Source organism: Dipodomys merriami, unplaced genomic scaffold (assembly GCF_024711535.1).
Source record: "Dipodomys merriami isolate MVZ:Mamm:240054 unplaced genomic scaffold, mDipMer1.0.p SCAF_30, whole genome shotgun sequence".
NCBI classification, from domain to species: Eukaryota; Metazoa; Chordata; class Mammalia; order Rodentia; family Heteromyidae; genus Dipodomys; species Dipodomys merriami.
In genome coordinates this window covers 10,178,323-10,202,792 of record NW_027204493.1, presented here as the reverse complement: position 1 = coordinate 10,202,792, position 24,470 = coordinate 10,178,323, and the positions used below count along the sequence as shown (strand labels likewise).

At 34.2% G+C, this 24,470-nt stretch overlaps 1 protein-coding gene across 1 annotated transcript in view; it reads left to right on the top strand.

Annotated features, from left to right (window-relative positions):
• Nucleotides 1-24,470, top strand: part of Hcn1 (hyperpolarization activated cyclic nucleotide gated potassium channel 1) — a 286,942-nt gene that overhangs the window by 250,839 nt on the left and 11,633 nt on the right. The window contains exon 6 of the mRNA XM_070041145.1: nucleotides 4,295-4,535. Coding sequence (XP_069897246.1) covers nucleotides 4,295-4,535 — 241 coding nt within the window. The remainder of the gene's footprint in view (nucleotides 1-4,294; nucleotides 4,536-24,470) is intronic.

The window sequence follows — 24,470 nt, the reverse complement described above, 5'->3', positions numbered from 1 at the left end:
CACACACACACATACACACACACACACACACACACACACACACACACACACACACACACACACACACACACACACCAGTGAACTAGAACATTTCTTCCAAGGGTTGAAATAAAAGGAAGATATTGACAAGCCATGAGGAAGATGTAGCGTATTGACACTGCCATGGTCCATTACTTGCCCCCAATGAATGATTACGGAATATACTTTGTTCTTTTGCAGTTTCTTGCTGCGCAGACCAAAAGGACATGAAGGCTCTTGCCTCAAGCAGACAGTCAGAATAGCCTAACTGTAGGAAGTAGCAAAGTATTAAACACAGATGGTGTTTTCAAAACTGTGCCAAACTGGAATATGCATACCATTTATAAAGACACCTACACGTAGATTTGTAAAAACCATCACTTTGTGAGACATAGGAAGGGCCAAGTTTAAAGCTATTAGTTTGCCATCTCACAATCATCAAAAAGTTGTGGCAGACTTGTAAAATTTATGTACAATTCAAAAGAACCAATGTATGGTTAAAATCTAAGCCTTCAGGGTTTATGATGATTCTAGATATTAACTCCACAGTGGCTTGTCAAAATCCATCAATACCCCAAGCCAGGGAACCAGGCCGCCTGATAAATTGGAATTCTTAGCCTTGTCTGTGCTCAGGGGAGATTATGTAATAACTTTAAAACGAGAAGAAGTTATACCTAGGACAGGCTATTGTTGTGAGAATAAAGTAAGTTAACACTTGTAAAATACAAGCAACATCTTAAATTCTGTGAATTCAATAAATGTTGGCTCTTTTATTTTTGAAATAAAATTACTCCTTTTAAGAAGCCCCCACAAACATTCAATTTTGTTTTGAGGCTACTAAATGGGAATGAAAAGGGGGCTTTGAATTTTCTAAATGATGAAGTATTATTGATATTGTTTGAACTTAGGAACTCAGTGTTTTCTAAAAAATGTTTCTAAAAACAATTTAGAAATCTCTGATTCTGGATGACTTTCAACTGTCTATCTCAGTTCTTAGAAGGATGCTCTTAACTGCTCAGCAGACACTAAAAATATGGGGTGTTTTGGCATGCAGGAACTGAGTGATGTCGCCACAGGTCCATTTTGTTATGATTTACTCTGTGATTAATTTATGTAATCATGGCAATTGTAGTTAGAGCTATCATGTTTAAACTGTTTAGTAATAATGTTTTAGAATGGAGCAGAATTCAATGCTTTGTAAAATGGAATTTACATGGTGAAGGTTATATTTAATGATGTATCATCCCTCTACTTCCCTTTCTCTACCATCACCATATTGATCAACAGCTTTCACTGAGTTTTGCTATATACTTTGCTGTATACATATTTACTTCTACTGTATCACATAATTCTTTATCTTTTCTTTTTACCTTCATCTCTTTGCCTGTAAGTAGTCCTTTTAGCTAGATTCATGTGGTCTATCTATCTATCTATCTATCTATCTATCTATCTATCTATCTATCTATCTATCTACCTACCTACCTACCTATCTATCTATCTATCTATCTAATGGGTGTACATATGTACATATACCTATACCTATATACACCTATGCCTACAAATTTATATATACATTTATACATACATATATATCAATATGTACATGAATATGCATGTCTTTTAGTTCTAGCTTCCACATTATGAGTGAAAGCATTGAATACTTTGCTTTTTGCACTCATCTTGCTCAATATGATGTCCTTCTATTTTGACCATTTTCTGGAAGTATCTTGATCTCACTTTTCTTCATTGTGTAATCTTTATCCATTCACCTACTATGGGGCATCTTAACTGGTGGATATTGTGAACAGAGATAAGCAGATACCTTTCTGGTATATTAATTTATACTTCTTCAAATATATGCTGAGAAGCGGTATGAAACACTCATAGGAAGCTCTGATTTTAATCTTTTGTGAAATCTCCAGATAGCTTTCTAAATGGGGTGCAGTAATTTACAATACCACCAACAGTATATGAAGGTTCCATTGTCACCGCACATTCTTGTCAGCATTTGTTGTAAATATGAATTATTGGTTGTAATTGGTTGTAATTTGCTTGTTTTCATATGCCATTTTTGGAATAGATAGAAGTTGATGTAAAGTCATAAAACACTTGTTAATAGGGCTACTGCCCTCCAGTATTTGAAAGCATCTTGAAGACATACAAGAAAAGAGAAAATTTTACATGCTTGTGCATGGGTGAATGTCTTAGAAATCTTGAAACTATTGCTTGTTCAAACAGCAGCAGAAAAATCTGGTTAAATTTCTATTTTATATAGTAGTTAAAATACATCCTCTTAACAAATAAACATACTTCACAGCTTGGATACAATGGATAACAAATATCATTTCCAATGTGAAATATTAGAGGGAATAATGTGCATCATTTCTCAAAGCATTGAGGCTTATTTATTTGGCTTCCCAGTGTTTCATCTCCAGCTAGGAATTTGAGAACACAGTTGGCAAACACAGCAGGAGAAAATACCCTCCTGGCACCAAGGCAACAGGATACTCTGTCTGTGTAATGCCTGATCTCAGTTTCTCAAAGAAATCAGTGAATCATCAGGCCTTGTTCATTTTACTATGAGACACCTTATATAAAAGGCTTGCAAAAAAGACATTCTTGCCATGTATTTAATTAACATATATATGGAATTGTAGCTTTTATATGCAAAATAGAATTTATGGATCATGACACTCAGCATAATTATCATGAGTCTTTAAGAAATGAGGCCATTTTCAAGAATTTAATATTGTATAATTACAGTATCTGATTTCTATATGAATACTTTCTCTCTCTCTTTTTTTTTTTTGTCGGGCATGGGGCTTGAACTCTGGCATTGGGCTCTGTCCCTCAGCTCTTCAGCTCAAGGCGAGCGCTCTACAGCTTGAGCCACAGCGCCACTTCTGGTTTTCTAGTGGTTTATTGGAGATAAGAGTCTCATGGACTTTCCTTGCCCGGGCTGGCTTTGAACCATGATCCTAAGATCTCAGCCTCCTGAGTAGCTAGGATTACAGGCGTGAGCCACTGGCGCCCGGCATGAATACTTTCTTTACACCAAATATTTGTTGTCATTTTAACAAAGTAAAAGTTTAACAAAAATGATCAGTCCCATTCAAATTAACTCCCTAATATGAATTGATTTTCAAATGTAAGAAGAAAGTGAAATTGTCTTAGCCTTGCTATCTGAAATTCATCATTTTGCTAGATGGCAACTTGAGAACATTAAACAATTCAGACTGACACTATGTGAATTTTGTAAGAAAATGTTACTTTGGGAACATTTGTGACATTTGTTTTTGTTTCTTTCTCATTATTGGTGACTCTAATGCTGTAAAACATATTTCAAACTTTGAACCATTTATGGCTATTTATACTTGTAAATATAAAAATAGAAACATATGCCCACTGTACTCTTAGTATGGTACATTTGCCATAACTGTTTTTGTTACCAAGAGCACCTTATTATTAAGGTAAGGATTGCATCTTTTTATCCATAAACAAGTGAAGTATTCCTGTTCCATTCCAGAGAGATAACAACACATCTAATTTGCACCAGAATCAAGAATGTTCACTTTTGTGTTTTGGGTTGTTTAGTTTGTTGTTTGTTGTTTTAGTTTTTGTTTTTTTAATTTAGAATTGGCCTGAGCCTAGAATTCAAACAAGCAAACAATTCAGGCAATGAAAAGGAACCATTCTCAGTTGATTCCTTATGGAAATCAAGGAGGTTTGGACAAAATAGGTTTTGAAAAAAAATTAATTAGGATAAGTCTCTTTCTCTCTTTTTTTTTCTTTTTTGCCAGTCCTGGGGCTTGAACTTGGAGTTTGAGTTTTATCTCTGACCTTCTTTGTGCTCAAAGCTAGCACTCTATCACCTGAACCACAGTGCCACTTCTGGCTTTTTCTAAGTACTGTATAGAAGATAAGAGTCTCATAGATTTTATTGCCTGGGCTGGCTTCAAACTATGATCCTCAAATCTCAGCTTCCTGAGTGACTACCAGCATAAGCCACCAATGCCTAGCTAGTGTCCTTTGATAATCTTTCTTTGTACTGCATTTTACTTGCTCTGAGGTGAATGACATTAATGAAACAGCATCAAAATGCCTTTATTGACATAGGTGGGTATTTGTTTCAGAACTCCTTCTGATTATCTCTGACATAAGGGAGACTTGGGAACTGATGTATTTTTATTCTAAAATTAGTTGCAGTTTTGTACTACAGAATTTTAAAATGTGATTTATATCTCTCTTTATATTTGTTAACTCTTGCCAACTTTAGGAGATTGTCAACTTCAACTGTCGAAAGCTGGTGGCTACGATGCCTCTTTTTGCAAATGCCGATCCTAATTTCGTGACTGCTATGCTGAGCAAGTTGAGATTTGAGGTATTTCAACCTGGAGATTATATTATTCGAGAAGGAGCTGTGGGGAAGAAAATGTATTTCATTCAACATGGTGTTGCTGGTGTCATTACAAAATCCAGTAAAGAAATGAAGCTGACAGACGGCTCTTATTTTGGAGGTTGGTACATATAAAATGCAATCTTAACTTTTCTGAGATAAAAATCTAACTTCCTTGAGTTGTATGTCTTTTTCAGAATTTTGGAGATGTTAATATGATTTGTTGTTGTTGTTGTTGCTAATATGAACTTGTTTTTGAAGTCTATTAAGTGTTTCTGTAATTTTTTTCACCTTTCAGGGCTACAAGTTCAGGACATGTGTATTTACTACCACCTTGTAGGGTATTGTTTCAACCTCTTTTATAGGAACTAAACAATAACAGCTTAAGTCACATGGAAAATATTTCTTCCTGACACAGAAGTCCTCAGAGAGTTACATGTCTGTCTCCACTGTAGTTTTTAGAGACCCTGATTCTATTTATTTTATTGGTCTCTCATGATTTTTATTTGTCCTTAGCTACATGTGAGGGATTCTTTCTACTATATTTTGATATACAGTAAGAAGAAAAGGAATATGTGGCAGTTTTTCTTCAGTTATGTGCCACAAAGGTGCCAGTATGACAGTGATTCACATATATCTGGGCCAGGGGTGGTATCACCTCTAGCTCTAAGTGAAGGGGAGAAATTGATCCTCTACTTAGGTAGCAAATATATTGGGAAAAAGTGTGAGGATTTGGATTATTCAAGCATTTTTTTACTATAACAAAATAGGCATTTATGCTTGTATACATGTAGAAATTTAACTACTGGATTGAAGCCTATGAATATTTTAAATGGAGGTAAATCTCACTAACCTGTGTTTGATAAGACTGATTGTTCTCTTTGTCAATTCATTTGAAATTCTGTCCTCTTAAATAAGAATTATAGCTTACACTTCCTGTCAATTCTAATACAATTGAATATATATTTTATATATAATATATTTAATATACATCTTTGTAGATAAAAGATGAAAGAGGAGACAAATTTGATCCAATTAGATTATATACATGTATACTACTCTTTCTAAAAGTAATACATGCTAATAGAAAAACATTTAAGAGGGGCTGGGATGGTGGCTCAGTGGTAGAACGCTTGCCTTGCATGTACTGCATGTATGAGGCCCTGGGTTCGATTCCTCAGCACCACATAAGCAGAAAAAGAAGCCGAAAGTGGTGCTATGGCTCAAGTGGTAGAGCGCTAGCCTTGAACTGAAGAGCTGAGGGACAGCGCCCAGGCCCAGAGTTCAAACACTACGACCGGACCCCCAAAAAACCAAACATTTAAGAAATTATCTTTATTGAACTGCTAAATGTGTGCACTTGGGTATATGCAGTTTGGACCTTCATCCTTAGCATAGTGATTGATATATCATTTTATTGGCTAAATAAATCTAATTTTGAAGCCATCTTTACATAATTCTTATCATGAATCAGATATTCAACATTATCAAAGTCTTAATAAATGCTGGATATTTAAATATTTCTGTAATTTTTCAAATATAAAACCATGTTCTAATCTTTGATATTTATAGAAATTATTAACAGGCATTATAAAATAGATGAAATAACTAGATTTAATCTTTTGGTAATACCGATTTTTGAGCTTCCTATGTCCTAGATGTGTTTTTTCCCCCTACTTTTGTATGTTGAATCTCTAATCCTAATGTAACTGTACTAGGAAGAGTAGCCTTTGGTAACAAACTAAGTCCTGAAAGTGGACTACTTGTGTCAAGGATAAAGATATTTCTCTTTCTTTAATGTGATTATGCAGAACATGGGTAGCCTGCAATCTGTGAGAGGGCAGAAACTAGAGACTGGCCATGTTGGCACACTCGCAGCCTCCTAAGAGAAAGGTATTTCAGTCGTGCATACATCATCCTGTCCATGGTCTCTTGTTACAGTAGCCCAAATTGACCGTGACATTGCTAAATACAGTAGCTAGACTATGTTTGATTTCTTCCTCATTTATTTCTGTTTTTGCTCTGCAGCATCACATGTGGGTTTCAGAGTCTCAGTACAACTTCACTGACTAAGATCTTTGTCCTACTTGAGCAAATATGTTCCTCCTCTGTCACAACTGGGTGTGATTAATGTGCTGACGTTAGTAAAGTGTATCACATTCTTTGGGTAAAGTTGAGTGAACTGCTAGCATGTTGCAGCACTATTTTAATGTCCACCATCCAACTTCCTTGTATTTATGGAGTGTAGGAGAGAAAGCGAAGGAGAAATGTGTCTATAAGAAACCCGCAGCTCCTAAGAAGCATGCAAGGAGAGCAACTGCTTGCGAGAACTGAAGTTAAAATTTTTACGTATGAGGGCTGGGAAGGTGGCTCAGTGGTAGCGCGCTTGCCTTGCATGCATGAGGCCCTGGGTTCGATTCCGCAGCACCACATAAACAGAAAAAAAAGGCCGGAAGTGGCACTGTGGCTCAAATGGTAGAGCACTAGCCTTGAGCTGAAGAGCTGAGGGACAGTGCCCAGGCCCAGAGTTCAGGCCCACAACCAGACCCCCCCCCAAAAAATTTACATATGAAAAGGCCCTCTTAGCCAGGAATTGGTAGCTCATGCTGCTAATCCTAGCTACTCCGGAGAGGATCTCAGTTGGAAGCCAGCCTAGGCAGAAAAGCCTCATGAGACTCTTATCTCCAGTTAACCACCAGAAAACTGGAAATGGAGCTGGGAAAAGGAGCTGTAGTTCAAATTGATTGAGTCTTGAGCAAAAGAACTCAGTCCCACAAGTGACAAAAAAGGGGGTGGGGCTCCTTTGATCATATAAACTCTATATTATCATTTCAGAATTGAGGAAGTAGAGCAAGTCATCCTCGGAAAAGTCAATATTACCTTTGGAAACATAAGTGTACATCCAGAATTAATGAAAACTTCTTTGACTTTCTCAAAGTAACAGTTGGATTTTTAAAAAATTTTCCTTCATGATTTCTTCCTTTTTTTTTTTATTGTGAAAATACTGTACAGACAGATTACAATTACATAGGCAAGACAATGAGTATATTTCTTATCAAGCATTGTAGCCTCCTCCTTTGTTTCCCCTTCCCATCCATGATTTGTAGACATACATCTATAAGATATTGGGCTTTTTAGTCTTGTGCTATTTAACACATTCCTAAGGTCGTACTTGGTAAGTGTCCCAGGCAACTTTATGAATGTTTTAAGACAAAAGCACTAATCTCAGGAATCTGAGATTTGGATGACAGTGATGCCCTTGGGTTACTGTATGGGCATCATTGCTGGTAGACAGATGGCTAATTTCTTACTGTGTCCTTATTTCAACTCTGTCTGTAGCTTGTTCTTTTTCCATGTGGCCTTCTACCTGTGCAAATAGCAAATGGCTTTATTATGAAGGTTTTGTGTGCTCTTAAATTTAGACCTCACTTCAAGTCTGCAGGTCTAAATAACTCACACCTTGCAATTGTACCAATGGGTTTGCTCTTCTGGAACTTTGCGCTGTGTGTCATTTAACTGGATGTTTCTGAGTAGCCTAAACATATTTTAGTACTTGATTGTCTCTCATAATATTGCAAATTAAATGATCAAAATTCTATTTTTAGGATGAAAAGGATTAGGAAGCAGCATGATGTGGCAATGTGCTAGTCCTATAGGGCCGGGTAGGATGGAGCTGCCAGGCAATTTGTTTAAGGTCCAAAGGCTCAAGGCCATCATCTGTAAAATGAGGTCACTAAGACAGACACTCTTTACAATCCTAACAGCATGACAATTCTGTTGGAATGAGGCTCTTGGGGGAAGGCATATTTGCTTTGTTTTATTTTAGTCACTTTGTGGGCATCTAAACTGATGCCTTGCCTATTCTAAAGTCCCAGTATTGTTGAAAAATGGCTATGTTTTTGTTTGTAGCACTGTTGAGGATTTCTAAGCCAACCACATAACATTTTAAAATGAAACAGCCGCAGGTAATACTTGTGATGATTCATGTTCTGGTGGGAAAGGATTGTAGCTATTTTCTCATAGGTAATGAAAAGTAAAAAATTGTCAGAGTCTGAGCTATAAAGCTTGTGAAAATGTGAGAAGCAGAAGGATATTAGTAGAAGACCTGGAGATGTTCTTGGGCCAGGAGAAAAATCATGGATCTTTTCTAAGGCACTATTTCCATATCTGCAAATTTGAGCTAATATGATTACGTTTGCTTAGAGGATTAGATAATTCAACATGTCTAAAATGTTTTCATATAGTCTGTGTTATATGTTAAATATTGACATAAGCAAAATAGCTAAAGATACACACAAAAAACATTACCTAGGAATTATTGATTCGTTGCTTGTAACAATGAACCAACACTTGAGAATCTGATTTTTAATTTGTATATTCTTCAGGTCTTGTGTTAGTTATGATCCTATATCAATTGTGTGCATGGTGTAAGGAATGAAAGTAAGGCTTGGTAAAATAGTCTGAAATATATTTTTAACCTAAGGATCACCTGCAAATTCTATACACCTGATCCTCCACAAAAATGTGAATACACACCAACAACCATTCTCATACATGAAATAGCAATCCAGGATTTATAAAATCTAAATTTTCCAGAAATGAATGCCATGTATGTATAATGGATTTTGTTATCAATAAATAATGAATATCTTGGGAGATACGTTTAATCTGATTTAAACATTATGCAGTATATATGAATCAAAACATCAAAAGTGTCCTGAATATGTACCATATTTATGTTTTATATATCTGTTAAAAAGAAGTAAAAATAGCCAAGTGCGGGTGGATCATACCTATTACCCTAGCTACTCAGGATATTGAGATCTGAGGATTGCAGTTTGAACCCAGTCCAAGCAGAAAAAGTCAGAAGTGGATCTGTGGTCATGTACTAGAGCTCTAGCCTTGAGCACAAAAGCTCAGGGACAGCTCCCAGGTCCTGAGTTCAAATCCCAGGTCCAGCACACACACACAAAGAACTAAAAACATGTAAGATTTATCTATTTTTAGTACCAAATTCACAAATATATTTCAAGAAAATGAATGAACATATATAGTTGTCAAAATGAAATTATTCAGAAACATGTCTGTAAATTTCGAATTCAGATAGATCCAATTCAGTAATCACCTTGAATGTAGCCTAAAGATGAAGAAGCTCAAACATTGATGATAACAGTGCTCAGGATAATCACTCATCAGCCTTGTTCTTAGATTACAAGTGCATTATGTGTAAGTTATCACTGATCTTACTGTACAACATGTGGGGAAATAAGGATTCTTTCCACTTGGATGGAACTATGAAAGTCATTTTTCACACACACACACACACACACACACACACACACACACACACACACACACACACACACACACTTTTCTCTAACATAGTGATAACTTGAATTTACTCAATATAATAATTCTCTAATTAAGTGTGACTCTTTTGACTTATGTATTATCCAAGGAAACACTTTTCCACCACAATTGAATTTACTTTGTGAAAAAAAGTCAGAATACATGAGCATCTATTTTTCAAAGTATAATCAACTCATTGAAATGTTTAACTATCCTTAGCAAACTAAAATTGCTAACAGTGTTTTTATTTTATTAATTTACTTTCTTGTTGGAGAGGCGATATACGGAGGGGTTACAATTACATGAGTCAGGAAATGAATACCTTTCCTTTCATATAATGTCTTCTGTTCCCTCGTTCTCTCCCAGATGCTCCCTCCCATCACCACCCATGAGAAATCCACTGCTGCACTTTTTTATCTTTTTTCCCTCAAGTTCTGTTCCCCCCCCAATGAAAATGTACTCTTGACTATAGAATACATATGGTGAGAAAGACAGAATCATCAAGGTCTAAAAAAATGAAAGAAAAGAAGCCTCTTGTTACTTATATCTTGGAGTTTGTTTCAGAAAGTATGTTATTTTATATAATTATGAAGAGGCACTTAGGCATTACACCTTTGTGATTTTCTCTTAAGAGTATCCTCTTTGGGTCTTACTGTATGTGAGTATCTAGAATCTTATGTAACTGATCAAATCCCCAATTCATTTCAGATGTAATTCCCACATATCAGAGAGAACATGCACCATTTGTCTCTCTGAGCTTGGCTTACCTCACTTAACATGATTTGTTCTAGTTCAGTACATTTCCCTATATAATGATATTAGTTTATTCTTTCTAATGGCTGTTTGAAGCTCCATTATACAGAGGTACCACATTTTTAGCTCTACTCATCTGTTGTGGGATATATGGGCTGTTTCCATATTTTGGCTATTGTGAATAGTGCCACAGTGAACACAGATGTGCAGGTGTCTTTATCATATCCTGGCCCATGATGTTCAGATTAGATCCCCAGGAGTAGTATGATTTAGTTTTTGGAGGAACCTCCAGATTGCTTTCCAGAGTGGATGTACTAGTTCACATTCCCACCAATAGTGCTATAGGGTTCTTTTTTCTTTTCATCCACATCAGCATATGTTATTGTTCAAATTTACAATCCAAATGACATGCTTTATTGAAATAGAGGAAACAGCCCAAAAATTCAAGAACAATAAAAGATCTAGAATAGTCAAAACAATTCTAAGCAAAATAGCAATGCGTGTGGTATCAAAATACCAGAATTAGAATTCTAGTAGAGAGAAGAGATCCCTGAAGGGTGCAACCTGTATGTTCTTTGTCATTTCTTCCTCTCATTCTTCTATTTGTTCTCGGTTATCCCCCATCAGCCAATTCTCTCATCATGTATTTGATAGTTTGATCCTTCTTAGTATGGACACAAACTTACCAAAGGATTGGATTATAGATGGATATTATTCCTCTTGAGTTATTTGATTTTTGTTGAACAATAATATTAAGAAGGAAGAACAAGAAGGTGTTACAGAGAGGAATATAGGTGTTAGAGATTTATGAAGTGCTTCTTTATGTTCTAGTTAGGAGCATATCGTATTGCATCTTAGATTTTTGTTGCAGATTATAATCTTGTGTAATTACTCAGAAAAGGGAGATATATTAATATTGTTTATAATTCCTCTCCCCCAAATCTGAACCTTACCTAATAAAGCTATGCCATTGTTCCTTAACTTTGTAGTCCTTTAAGTATTTAAATTTGCACTTTGTGTATACTCTCAGACAGTAGAAAAATAAGATTTGTGGAAGATAACAGGAATGATGGTAAGCATTGGTAAGTGTATAAAAATTCATAAAGTGACTGATACTGAATGCACGCGTGGTCATTTCTGGTTTCTGGGGCCTTTCTGAATCGTGCTTGTCACAATCCCCATGCTTTTCTGTGATGTAAGCTTCTGCTTTGTGCTTTGCTGGAAGGCTTGAGTTATTTTAGGAAAGAAAACAACCTCAACTTCCCTGCCATCCTGAGGTGGAATATCTTTGAGCCAAATCTTTTTTTATTGATAGAACCGAAGACAACACAAATGAGTGATAATTGGTCATGACTACTTTTTGAGAAACTATCAAGAAATGTTGTCCTCAGATAGCATGGAAATGAACTCACAATCCAAATTACAGATACCCTGTAAAATTTAAAACTAAAAGAAGAAAGATGAAAAAATTCAGCAAAAACAAATGTTTAAGTGTAATAAAATTCCAAATGAATATATTGTTCCAAAAGTGTCTATAGGTCTGCAGGACCTCAGGAATACCCAAGAATATAAACCTCTTTCCCACTTACTTCCTAGCAAGAAGTCTGTAATGACACAAGTAAAGTGAAAATGAGGAAAGGAGATCGCACTGGGAGATGTGAAATTTCATTTTCAACCTAGAAGAAAACATTTTAGAAAGATATTTTTGATTTGTGGCTCATTTCTTCACACTTGCTGTGTATGTTGGCCCAATTATACCTGCGTCAAATGTCAAGCTTGAGAGTGGTCAGGGCCAGGGAAGGATTGTTGCACAGCAAAGACAGAAGTGATTGTTTTGTAAAAGAGGTGAACTTCGTGACTGCCTTTGCCAGTGGCCCTTTTTTTCATGAAAGAGTTTCTTCTGTAAGTCTAATGACATGATTACAAGGTATTGAACTTGAATTTTCCACAACTATAGTGGGGAGGGAAGACACAGCTGTGACCATGTCTGTGAAGAACTACACACTGAGACTGGGTTTCAGAAAACTATGCATTTTAAAGGGAAGAGAAGAGAATCCTGTGGGCAGGGAGTAAGCATTAAACACCTAACAATCAATTTAGAACATCCAGAGTTCTCAACACATAATGCTATAATTATCAGGGATTATATCATATTACTTGTTTTTTTAAAAAAGATTCATTATTCATGTTGTGTTTCTTATTTGTGTATTTTCATCTGATTCCCAAAATGTGAGTTTCATGAGAGTATATGTACAGCATTTAGATTCCTGACGTAGAGTGGGCCTGTGATGTAAAAATATTTAGAGGATGAATGAGGTAACTTCTGAGCTGAGTTGTGAAACTAAAAAGTGTGACCACTAAAAGTCGGGTAAGATGTGGCAAGTGAGAAAGTGAGGCTTGCATTAAAAATTATGTGTACTCAGCTGTGCTTCTTCCCATTTCTGACAATCTGAGATTCTCTCCAGCTTGATGCAGAGCAAAGTAGGACCCTAAATGTGAGCCTGAAAAACTAATCTTAAAGTAACATTTCCCCTGTGTTATGACATGAAAGATAATGATTATCTCACATGGAGCATGATATATATGAGGTTGACCCAGAATGTTACTTGTTGGTGTTTCCCTTTGAATGGACCATTATTCTTATAGGACACTAGAAAGAAGGCTTGATACTCAGAAGACAAAAAGAAATCTGCCCATATCTTCAAATTGATCATTGTGACATCAGATGTTTTCAGATTTAACAGTTTGGTTTGCAGTCCTTTCTTCTGCAAACGCAAGCTGCAATATGGCCGACATTGTGGTCTTACCACTTACACAACAATTTAATATGCTTGGTTCAAGATGAAATACCAACTTCCGGCTGTAAAATTAAAGCAGCATTCAGCTCCTCTCAGCAAGAAAGCTACAGCTTGATATATTCTATAAACTGGATTCTGAATTAGCCAAAGGAAAGGGTTGACATAGTTAGGAAACACAGTTGGACTTGTTAAAACAAGTGTTTCAGTGCACAGATGCCAAGTCTCCTTGGAGCTATGCTCTGGATCACTTTTCCCCTACTTAGCTATCAACTAAATATATTTAAGTTTTAGTTTCTTTTTTTTAAGTTTCATCTTTAAAGCAATTTATATGAATGTCATTATCACAAGATACTTCAAAAATATTCTTTGGGGGAAGAAAGTATATTAAAATAGTTTCTTATTTTGTGAGTGCCACTTTAATCAGCCCAATAAGTATCTGACAGAGTAGCAGAGACATATGGATCATGTCAAAAAGACTGAGATTCAAATGCTGTCATGTTGGACTCAACTATTTGAGGTTAAAGGACATTGGAAAGTTTTACCTTGAATGCAAACATGAAGTAATGATAATAATACTTTGTAGGACAACTGTAAGGAGTAGATGGTTTTGTATGTCTATATGGCCTTCCCTCATTGTTTATAAGGATATGGGTTCCAGCACTCCAAGTGTAACAAAAGCTAATTGATACAAGGCAATATTATCTGCATATAACTTACATTCACCTTCCCACGTACTTAATCCATATCATGAATACCTATTTTTTCAAGTATAATATAAACTTTATATAAATGGCAATTACAGTGTTGGGCTTGAACTCTGGGCCTGGGCACTGTCTCTTGGCTCTTCAGCTCAAGGCGAGCACTCTAATACTTGAGCCGCAGTGTCACTTATGGTTTTCTGGTGGTTTATTGGAGATAAGAGTCTCATGGACTTTCCTGCCTGGGCTGGCTTTGAACTGTGATCCTCAGATCTCAGCCTCCAGAGTAGCTAGGATTGCAGGTATGAGCCACCAGCATCCGGCTTGTTACAGTGTCTTCTTTGGAAAAAGATAATGAGAAAAAAGAAAAACCTTCACATTCATGACAGTCATTTGGCCCAAATACTGATTACTCAGCTCTCTTTTCCACACTCATATTGTGACAAATTAATACTCTAGCCCAGTAGTCTGAAGCTGAGAAGAAACATATGTTTCTATGTTAAAATGTTAGCAATTTCTTTTCCATGTTCTACTGGAGAAGCCCACTTTTGATAGTCACATTACTTAAAGTTTTGTGTTCATTTATTTCAACTTTGTATGGGTCTGTGATAAAATAAGAAATATAAGTGGTGCTGTGGCTCAAGTGGTAGAGCACTAGCCTTGAGCTGAAGAGCTTAGGGACAGCACCTTCAGTTCAAGACCCTTGAATGAAAAAAAAAGCCATTACACTGTAAGGCAAATAATAAATAGGAAGATAGAAAAATAAGAAATATAAAAACAATATGATAAGTTATCCTTACAAATGAGTTTATTCAATTGTCCTTTATTCTATCTTATGGGCTTTTAAAAATTTAGATGACTGTTTCTGTTTGTAGATGGTTGTAGATTGTTGCCGGATTTTTTTGTTGTTGTTTATATATTCTAGTCTTATGTCTTGAACTCAGGGCTTGAGTACTACCCTGAGCTTCCCTGCTCTAGGATAATCATCTGCCTCTTGAGTCACTGCTCCACTTCTGACTTTTTAAGTGGTTAATTGAAGAATCTCATAGATTTTCCTGGTCAGGCTAGCTTCAAACCATTTCCCTTGGAGCTCAGCTTTTTGAGTATCTATGATTACAAGCATGAGCTACTACTGCCCAGATTTTTTATTGTTTTATTAGTGTCCATACACAGGAAAAAAACTTGCCAACTATTTCTTGTTTCTCATTAAACCAAGATTTAAGTATGTTATTGGTCCACAATGTATAGGTGCATCAGAACCACTTCATTCATTAACTGATTTATTAATGGCTCCTCAAACAATCCTATGTTGAGTAATTCAAAGTGTTAGTGACTGTAGAAGATAATGGTAATACACAGAGGAATGAAGAAAAGTATTATTTTGCCCCAATGCAATGTATAGTTTAGTTAAAGGAGTCAGACCATAACCAAGAAAGTGAATTAATAATGTCATTGCAGGTGTGAATGCATTGAAAAAGCTATAAAAAACATTTCTACATAAGAAGTCTCTATGGGTAGAAGTAGATCATTTTTATCTGGTCTAGTTACCCATAATCTACTTCATGGAGTAAACTGTTTCATGGACAATAGCCATGTTGTTGAAGATATTGTTCACAATATTTTGAAGACGCTTATTCTGACACTTCAAGATAATTTTTTCTTATGTATATTAAGAGTAATAGAGATTATCCTAAGATATTGGCTTTCTTTTTATCATTTAGTGAAAAGTAGAAAATATGCCTTTATTATGTATCAGAATGAAGTTTGACACGTGTTGACCTTTTCATTTCCTATTCTGTCCTTATCATCATCTGTGGATTCAAATTTGGCTGCGGTCTACTCCATTTTCCTATGAAAGTTGAAAGGTGCTGTTTCCTTTTGTGCTATCCTGATCAAGACAAATCTACATTAATACTAATAGTATTTGTATATTTCTATTCTTAATCTATATTATACTTTGTTATAGATATCTATATTATCCACAGATAATCTCCATATAGATAGCTGGTATATGTTTTTATATTATAAATAGCATTAAAATATCTAAAGAGAGCCCATCCTGTGAATTCCATCATATCTATAAAATTGAATATCATTTATGACCCCTAAATGGTATTAAGTTGTTATATACATAAATACTTATTGATGAGCAGAAAGATTTATCAGTGGTAGATATAAATTTCAGTGGAATATAAACGTACACACTTTTAAGCCTTTCTAATCAGAGCTTGATAACAGTTTATTCAAAACTATTTATAAACATTTATTCTTAGAGTGAAAGGAACAGTTTGGAATCACTACAAGTGAAGTGTAGCATTGTCATTTTAAGCCAGAAAAGTATTTTCAATGTATAATCTTATGTTTTCCTCCTGAAATGTTGCTGCTGCTGTATGTTAATTCTGAGTCTATTCTCCTTATTAACTGACTAATCACAGGCAGAGGTGTAGGTCCTAGACCATTTTTACCACCAGCTACCCAAATAGTTTGTACAGCAGCACCTAAAATTCATGCATGTCTAGGCAAATAATCAAGTTGTGGGCCTATCATGAATATTAAACCGACCATGTAATGTAATGAGCTGACAGTGTTTCCGGTTGTGATCGCTGGAAAATCAAAGCCCTGCAGTAATAAAGGACAATACTACATAGCTTACAGGAAGAATTAATTGAAATTTCAAATGATATTTATTTTCTTCTTTTTCTGAGAGATTCTTAGTCAAACTAACAGGGGCAGGGAGATAAAGAAAATCTCTATGTTTTCTGCTTAGTTGCACTGGGAACCTAAAAACATAAAATTGCACTGAAAGAAAATAATGTCCATTATTTTGGTTTGTGAATGATAAAAGAAATGTTATACTTTAATCTGAACATCAACATGATTTTAAATGGAATATATCTAAAAACTGAAATAAATTTAATTGGATTTCAAAAGCATAAGCTGAACGCATACTATGTGTGTTTTATATACTCAAATGCAGGAAATGATATACAAGTTTATGCTTATTCTAAATATTATTATATTCTTAATATCATTATTGATACATTAAGTGTTATAGATTAAGTGAGATACAGAAAAGAGAGATATGTTTAATTTAAATAATTTAATTAATTTAATTTAATTTAAATAATTAATTTTACTTATAGAACCAAATTTAGAACTGTGATATTATTATAGTTAATTTTCCCGTATATTGGGCAATCAAATCTTGGTCTAAAATATTAATGTGTTAGTTCCCAAGTCACATATTCATTATGATCTGGTTCAAATGGTTTGACAAACATCTTGAGATTGATATAGGTGTTAAGGAGAAAGCATTAATGTATAGGTTATGGCCAAAACCTTCGTGATGTATAGCTTAGTGTTCCCATTAATATTCTCTGTAGCATTAGGGGAAGAGATTATGGATGGGATTATTACTTAATCTGAAACTTTGTTGGAAACTGATATTTATATTTTCAGGGGACCATACAAAAGAAGGTTTAGGAGAATGACCAAAGCAGTCTTTGTAAGAAAGGAATTACTGACTGAAAGAATTAGTGTTTAGATCTATAAGGGAAACTGACATGAGTAATCAATCTTGATGTTTCATATATAGAACACAGTATGAAACACATGGTTGGTGGTAAGTATATGATAATTCTGACACGAAGCATTTGAGATTAGGATGAGAGTCATCCTGACTGGATACATGCAATGATATTATGATAGGTTGTGGAAATAAGAATCTGAAATTACTTCCAAGGATAAGTGCATTCACCAATGAATTTTTATGAAACATTAACTCGTTTGGGGGAAAACTTGTAAAGACAATTCTTTGGCTATGAAAAATTGTCTACTATATTTAGCTGTAAAATCAACTAAAGAAAGATTGTGCAGCATAAATTTTCTTCTCACTATTCACTAAGTGTAAATTTGAATTCATATTTTAGTGTTTCCAAGATATTTGTAGCATATTTTGAGTAACCCAATAACAAAAAAATTGTTTACTCTTATATTAGTATTGGCAAGGTAATTTCAATGCTCTTAAAATAAGTCAAACAATCCTGTCAATGTAACTCCAAAATGGCTTTCAACTCTGTTAGGTATTATACTGGAATAGATAATAATGAATGTCCATTAAATTTATATACCTATTTTTCAATTCCATATATATGTGTGTAGATATCACAAATTCATTTTAGAGATATATAACAATGCTATTTGCCATGTTGAGCATAGTTTCTGCAGTTTTCTCTACCACAAACACCTTTGTTTGTTAAAACAATTCATGTATGATGAAATTTCACATTTCATCCTTACATGTGGCTTATTTCTAACATTCTTTCATTCACATGGTACAGATTAAGAACACATATTCTTAGCCTACAAGCATTCAAATACATTTCTGTCTGCAAAATTTCTCAAATCAAACTTCCTGTCCTAAGCAATTTCCACATTGGTTATTGCTTATTAACACTAACATAAAATTTATGTCCCCATTTTCTCAGTTTTTTCTATGTCTAATAGTCACGGAGTATTTAACATTTTTATCATTCTTAATTAGAAAGAATTACCTGACATTTGAAAGGAAAAGAGAAAACATAGGGGTTTAGAAAAGCATGTCTAATGTGTTTAAATAGATTTATCTCATTAACAAAGTGATTAGCATTCATTTTACAATGTTCCAAGAAGATAATCCAAAAAGACTACATAATTAAAGCAAATGTCCCAAAGAGTTTTATTATAATTGCTTTGATATCTAAAGCACAATTTTGAGCTTCTGGTATAAAGATCATCCAAAGACACTGTTCTCCATCTTGAATCTTAGAGTAAGATTAATAAAGATAGGAGATGAAAGCATGTCCCTACCAAATCACAGTCATACTACCTCTTGTTCAGGAGGTTGGCTACTGGAAACTAGTATGTAAACACAATGAAAGTTGTAAACATTTACAATGCTTCAAAAATATTTCTGCCAGCCAAGCTCTATATTTTAAAATATAGAAGACAGAATTATCAGGCCCAAATGTCAATAACAAAGATATTGACAAACCCTAGACAGCAAAGTTAGTTATACATATGGTACATAACCCAGTAATTGGTACTGGTGTAGTCATATGTAAAAGTTACCATTTTTGCATTTATTTTGTTTTCATCCTTACATCCTTCAACTGCTCTTTTATTGTCAGTTGACATGTGAAGTTCCTATGTTCCTTCATCTTTCTATTTAAGATTTCTGTTAATGATAGCAATAATGATGGGGAAAAAATAAAGATTTATATTAATAAATGAACATTGCCCCAATATATTTTAATGATATTTTGCTAGTATTCAACAAAAGCAAAGATGCCTTTATAATTTCAGTGGATCCTCTTTCAAAAATATGTTTGTATCTTATACATGAAAGGAATATATGAATATAAGTTTCTTGCCTTGGCATGGAATTTTATTTTATTTTTCAAGACTTACTTTTAATCATTGTAAGTGGTTTAAGATGTAAGAATCATTCTATTTAGGCTCCTTTGGGAAGATCAGAGAATGGACATGTCCTGGAAAGTGTTCTTTAAAATTTGTACCTGCTTAGTAATCAAATGCTAACTGAATATTTGTGAATATTAGGAAATTGTTATTTTTGATGTGCTAATGATATCACAGAGATTTTTACTAATCATTTAATGAATACTGTTTTGAGGTGGAGTAAGATGGCTGAAATGTATATCCAAATAATAAAAGAAAGGAAGGGAAAGTGTACAGAGGAAACAGTCAGATATAATAATGTATTTTATAATGGTCTACCTTTTGTGTATTTATAATTTCCAACAATAAAGAAATTAACAATAATATAAAATAAGAGGAGTGCAGAAAAATAAGCATTTTTAATGTTTTATCTTTTAAACAGTTGATCCTTCTTCTTCCTTCATAGACACAGACATTTTGGTTGATTTACTATCTGGTGAAGGTGGACTCCACCATTTTTTGAACATTTGGACATTTTTTGAAAGGATGCAATCACACCTCATTTAATCTTTTGAAGAATGAGTACATTTCTTTCTCTGTAATGAGCATCCGACCATTTTCAATGGTACCCTACTGGTGTCTTTTTATCATCTAACCAAATGAGCTGGAGAAGGTTTTTTATATACAAGATAATCTTAAGATTGGATACACATTCATAGTTTTAATTCACTTCCATTTGCTTAAAAATCAAAGGATAAAACCAATTTATTTGTAGTTTTCATATTTCCATTGTTTTCAGATTTTGTTACTGGTTAAGTTAAAGACTAGTATTTGTAAGGTGGGAAGGGTGTATAATGAAGGGATTGACATTTGTCCTTTTCTTAAAATTAGCAAACCATTAAAAATACAACAAAAACCCTTTTCTTACCTCAGGACAAAAACACACAATGGTAAGATTTCACTGTTGGATTTCTGTCTTAACCCATAATTTCAAAATTATGCTTTTCTCCAAATTTAATGTATTTTGAGTAAGGTAATATAAGAAAAAGTATTCCTTAGTATAGTATCATCCATATGCATCCACTGCACTACATATGCAGTTTACCTCTATCAACTCATTCTACTGACCAAAGCAGGAAATTACTGATGTGAATTATTTCTTATAATCAATTTATTCTTAAATCTATCAAAAAATAATTATATTTAGAAATTCATGATCATTTTATGATTTTAATTATTGCCTTTAATATGCTCATTAATTCTCACATAGACTGATATTTCTTAGGGTGTAAAACAGTGAACAGATATTTACCTTCATTTGATTAATTGGCTGGTATGGGCAGGTTTAGTTGATGGCTGTTAATATAGTTACTTTATTTACATAATAAATTTTTGCTGGTAAATGCCAGAAAAACATATTTCCAACTGGAATGTCAACCTATACCTTGGAATACTCAGAAGCAGAAAATGAGTACTCCATAAAGAGACTATTAGTTTCTTACTTCATGGTCTCTCAATAGCTACTCACATACTAAATTCCTAGAATGCATTATTGTCTATAAAGACAGTGGAAGAGAAGAAAAGGTAGAGTCCTTTAACAGAATGTATTGACTAACCATCTACACCAAAACAAAGTTACGGATATAAGTGTGTATGTGTCAGGCACCTTCTAATTGAATGTAACTAAATGAATTGCAGGCTACATAGAAAAGAAGAGTTGAAAAAAAGGAACCCTATCAGAAATGTCAGAGATAGATTTATTTTGGCCCCTGAAGGCCAGGAACCTTCTCAGTGGACTAAGATGCTTAACATGCAGACATGCTTAAACTTTCCAAGATGTCCATTTCTTACTTTAAAACTGTTCGTAATAGTGTTAGGCTTCTTTACTATGTACAGTCTGATAACAACAACAAAAAGTACACCTACTGAGTGGAGTTCCCCGGCTGGATCATGAGCAATCATCTGCAGACCAACTTAAACTATTATCACAGGTTTTCTGGGGAACATAATGAAAGTTTACCAGTTTGTGGGCACACCACGAACATTATTTCTGAAGTATCATTAGAGAGAAGTAAATAGCTTGATTTAAGGAAATGTCATGAAAGGAAATTCTCTGATGTCAGCACTTGCTTAATTTTTTCCCCTCAAACAACCTTTTATGTTCACCCGTAGAATGAATGCCTTCAGTGTTTTATGTCTAGGTTCAAAATCTTAAATGCCTCACTCCTTTGAAGTTCTGTTGAAGCTTCACATTATGGTGGTTGTTGGGAGAGACTGCTTTCGTTCTCAGTGTGACAGCTTTATTCAGGGAAAATCCCTGTTTCTCATTTGTACATTTAATATCAAAACATCTTTAGTTTGACTGCTAAGACCTTCCCTCTCAGGTTGTCTTACAAATTATATATATATATATATATATATATATATATATATATATATATATATATATATATATATATATATATTCTTGTATTGTAAACAGTTGTGAGAGAAATCACCTTTTAGAGAAGGATAGAAGTTGAGTACCTTTCCCATCCATGACAAGAGATGATGCCCTGTTCCCTAAAAAGTATTTTACCTTCAGATTCTGCCCAAAGAACCTTGAAATAAGACTGTAGAAATGACCAGGCTTCCGAAGAATGGTATTCCATTCATATGCCTAGGCAAACTCCTATGATTCTGTTCTTTCACATTCTGCCCCCACAACCTCTTTCCTGAACCTGCACTCATACTATTTCATCCTAGCATCCTCTTCCTCTCTCCTTTCTATCTTCATGGCCTATGGCATGCAACTCCTATACTTGTTTCAATTCTTATGCAAGGCCATGCTTGTCACACAAGATGTTCAGAACTATGTATACTGTGATGAATCATGTGTTATTTAAGGTTTTTGAAAGTCAATAGCAGAAAATTTAGGTTTGAAATTATTCTGAAACTTTAAAAAATATTATGATTGAATTCCCAATGGAGTGCCAGTTCTCAAGCAAGATAAATGTTATTCCTTTTTCTTGCATTCCCCATAATTTCCTTCAAGATTCTGGCTTCAGAGAAATTATTCCTTGACTTGAACAACTATTTTCCTTTAATGTCTTCTTTCTTCTTTCCATTTTATTTCCAGTTTGTGGGCACACACAAACATTGTTTCTGAAGTATCATTAGAGAGAAAGAAATGGCTTGATGTAAAGAAATATTATGAAATGAAATTTTCTCTGATGTCAGCTCTTGCTTAACTTTTATTCCCCTAAAACAACCTTTTATATTCACCCATAGAACAGATGCCTTTAATATTTCATGTCTAGATTCAAATCACTCCTAAATAAAGAAACTTGCTTTAGGTGTAAATCTTATAGTTTCAAGCATTCATTCCATGCATAAAAAGTCATTCCTGAGCACTTGTTACATAGGAACTTGTTAAAATGCAGGTTCCTACTTTATATCTTCTGAATTTTAATCTTGTATTTAAAATGACACCCAGGTGATTCTATGCATAAAAGCTAAACAAAATCTTCACTAAACAGTTCAATTTGAATGTGTTCATCATTTATTTTTATATTAAAGAAAATGGGTATTTTATCAATAATTTATTATGCTTACACTGTGACATGTAAGAATGTGTTTGTGAGAGGAAGAGATGCATGAAGCCAAAAATAAACTTTTTCCTGTTGATTTCCCTCATAAACCTTAATTTATTTCTTTTTCTTCCATTCTATTTTCAAATTACTCCTAAATAAAGAAACTTGCTAGAAAATATATTTTCTGCGGAAACTATTGTTTTTTTTCCCCCATTTTATGCAAGTATATTAAGCCAACCAGGAAAACAGCTGTCAAGATATCACTTCAAAAAAAAATGAGGTACTAAGAGTTGAAATCATTTGATGAATTTTTTAAAAGCCTGGCTGCTTTTAAAGGCATTTATAATTCAAGGTGTTTGATTAACTTTTAAAGATTTGAGCGCTGATTTAAAATAAGAAGGAAAAATATGAAATAATCTGGCTGGTTTTTAAGTTGGATAGAAGCAAGAAAACTGGTTTTTGTCCTTCTTAGCTTTAATATTTTTATGTGACTTTTATCCCAATCACATACAGATTTAAATCTTCTGTGTTTAACATTTGTGTTAACATGAGGCTAGAAGTGTTTTTTCTAACCAGTAGTTATCTTCAGATAAAGTCTATCAAGTAATTTAATATGCAAAGGTAAGTAGCATAACTATAGATTAAGTATAATTTTATAAGCATGAGACTACTTAAAGAAACACAAAGGAATTGAAGAACAAGAAATCACCTGAATTCCTAAACATGTTTATAATCAAGTTAAACAAAGTAGGAGACATCATGCTTTGTATGTCCCTCCCCCACAGTATAACCCTTGCTTTCACTGTATTTGATGTTGGTATAATTTGTGGAGAGGAAGGAAAAAAAACAAATTGTTTAAATAGGGATACAGGTGGACCCATTGCAACAATGAGATGTACAAGTCCTTATGTAGAAAAAACTAACTTTACAACTTTGGCCAGGTTGGGGGTGGGAGGCAGAGATGGGAAGGGATGGGAAGGAGAAACAAAGGAGGAGGCAACAATGCTTGATACAAAATGTACTCATTACCTTGCCCATGTAATTGTAACCCCTCTATACAGTATTTTCTCAATTAAAAAAAACCAGCTAAATAAAATAAAATAAACTATTTGTAATGAAAAAAAAGTAGGAGACATCATAACTTCTAGAAAATAAGGCCAAAGCTGCTTCTCAAAAACAAATACAAAAATGTGGGTCTTAGGAATATTGTGATACAATGTGAAAATCTCATTTGATGGAAAATATGTATGATCTGGAATAAGATATTCTGTTTATACTTATTGACTCACTTGGTCCATATTTTACAACCACACATTATCTGTATAAGTCTATGGTAAGTGGTAAATATTGCAAACATGATGGCCATACTTAGCTTTAATCATCTTATGATTTGTATAGAGAAATATATGCAAGTAAGTTCAACAATGCACTGTGGGAGCTAAGGATGCAA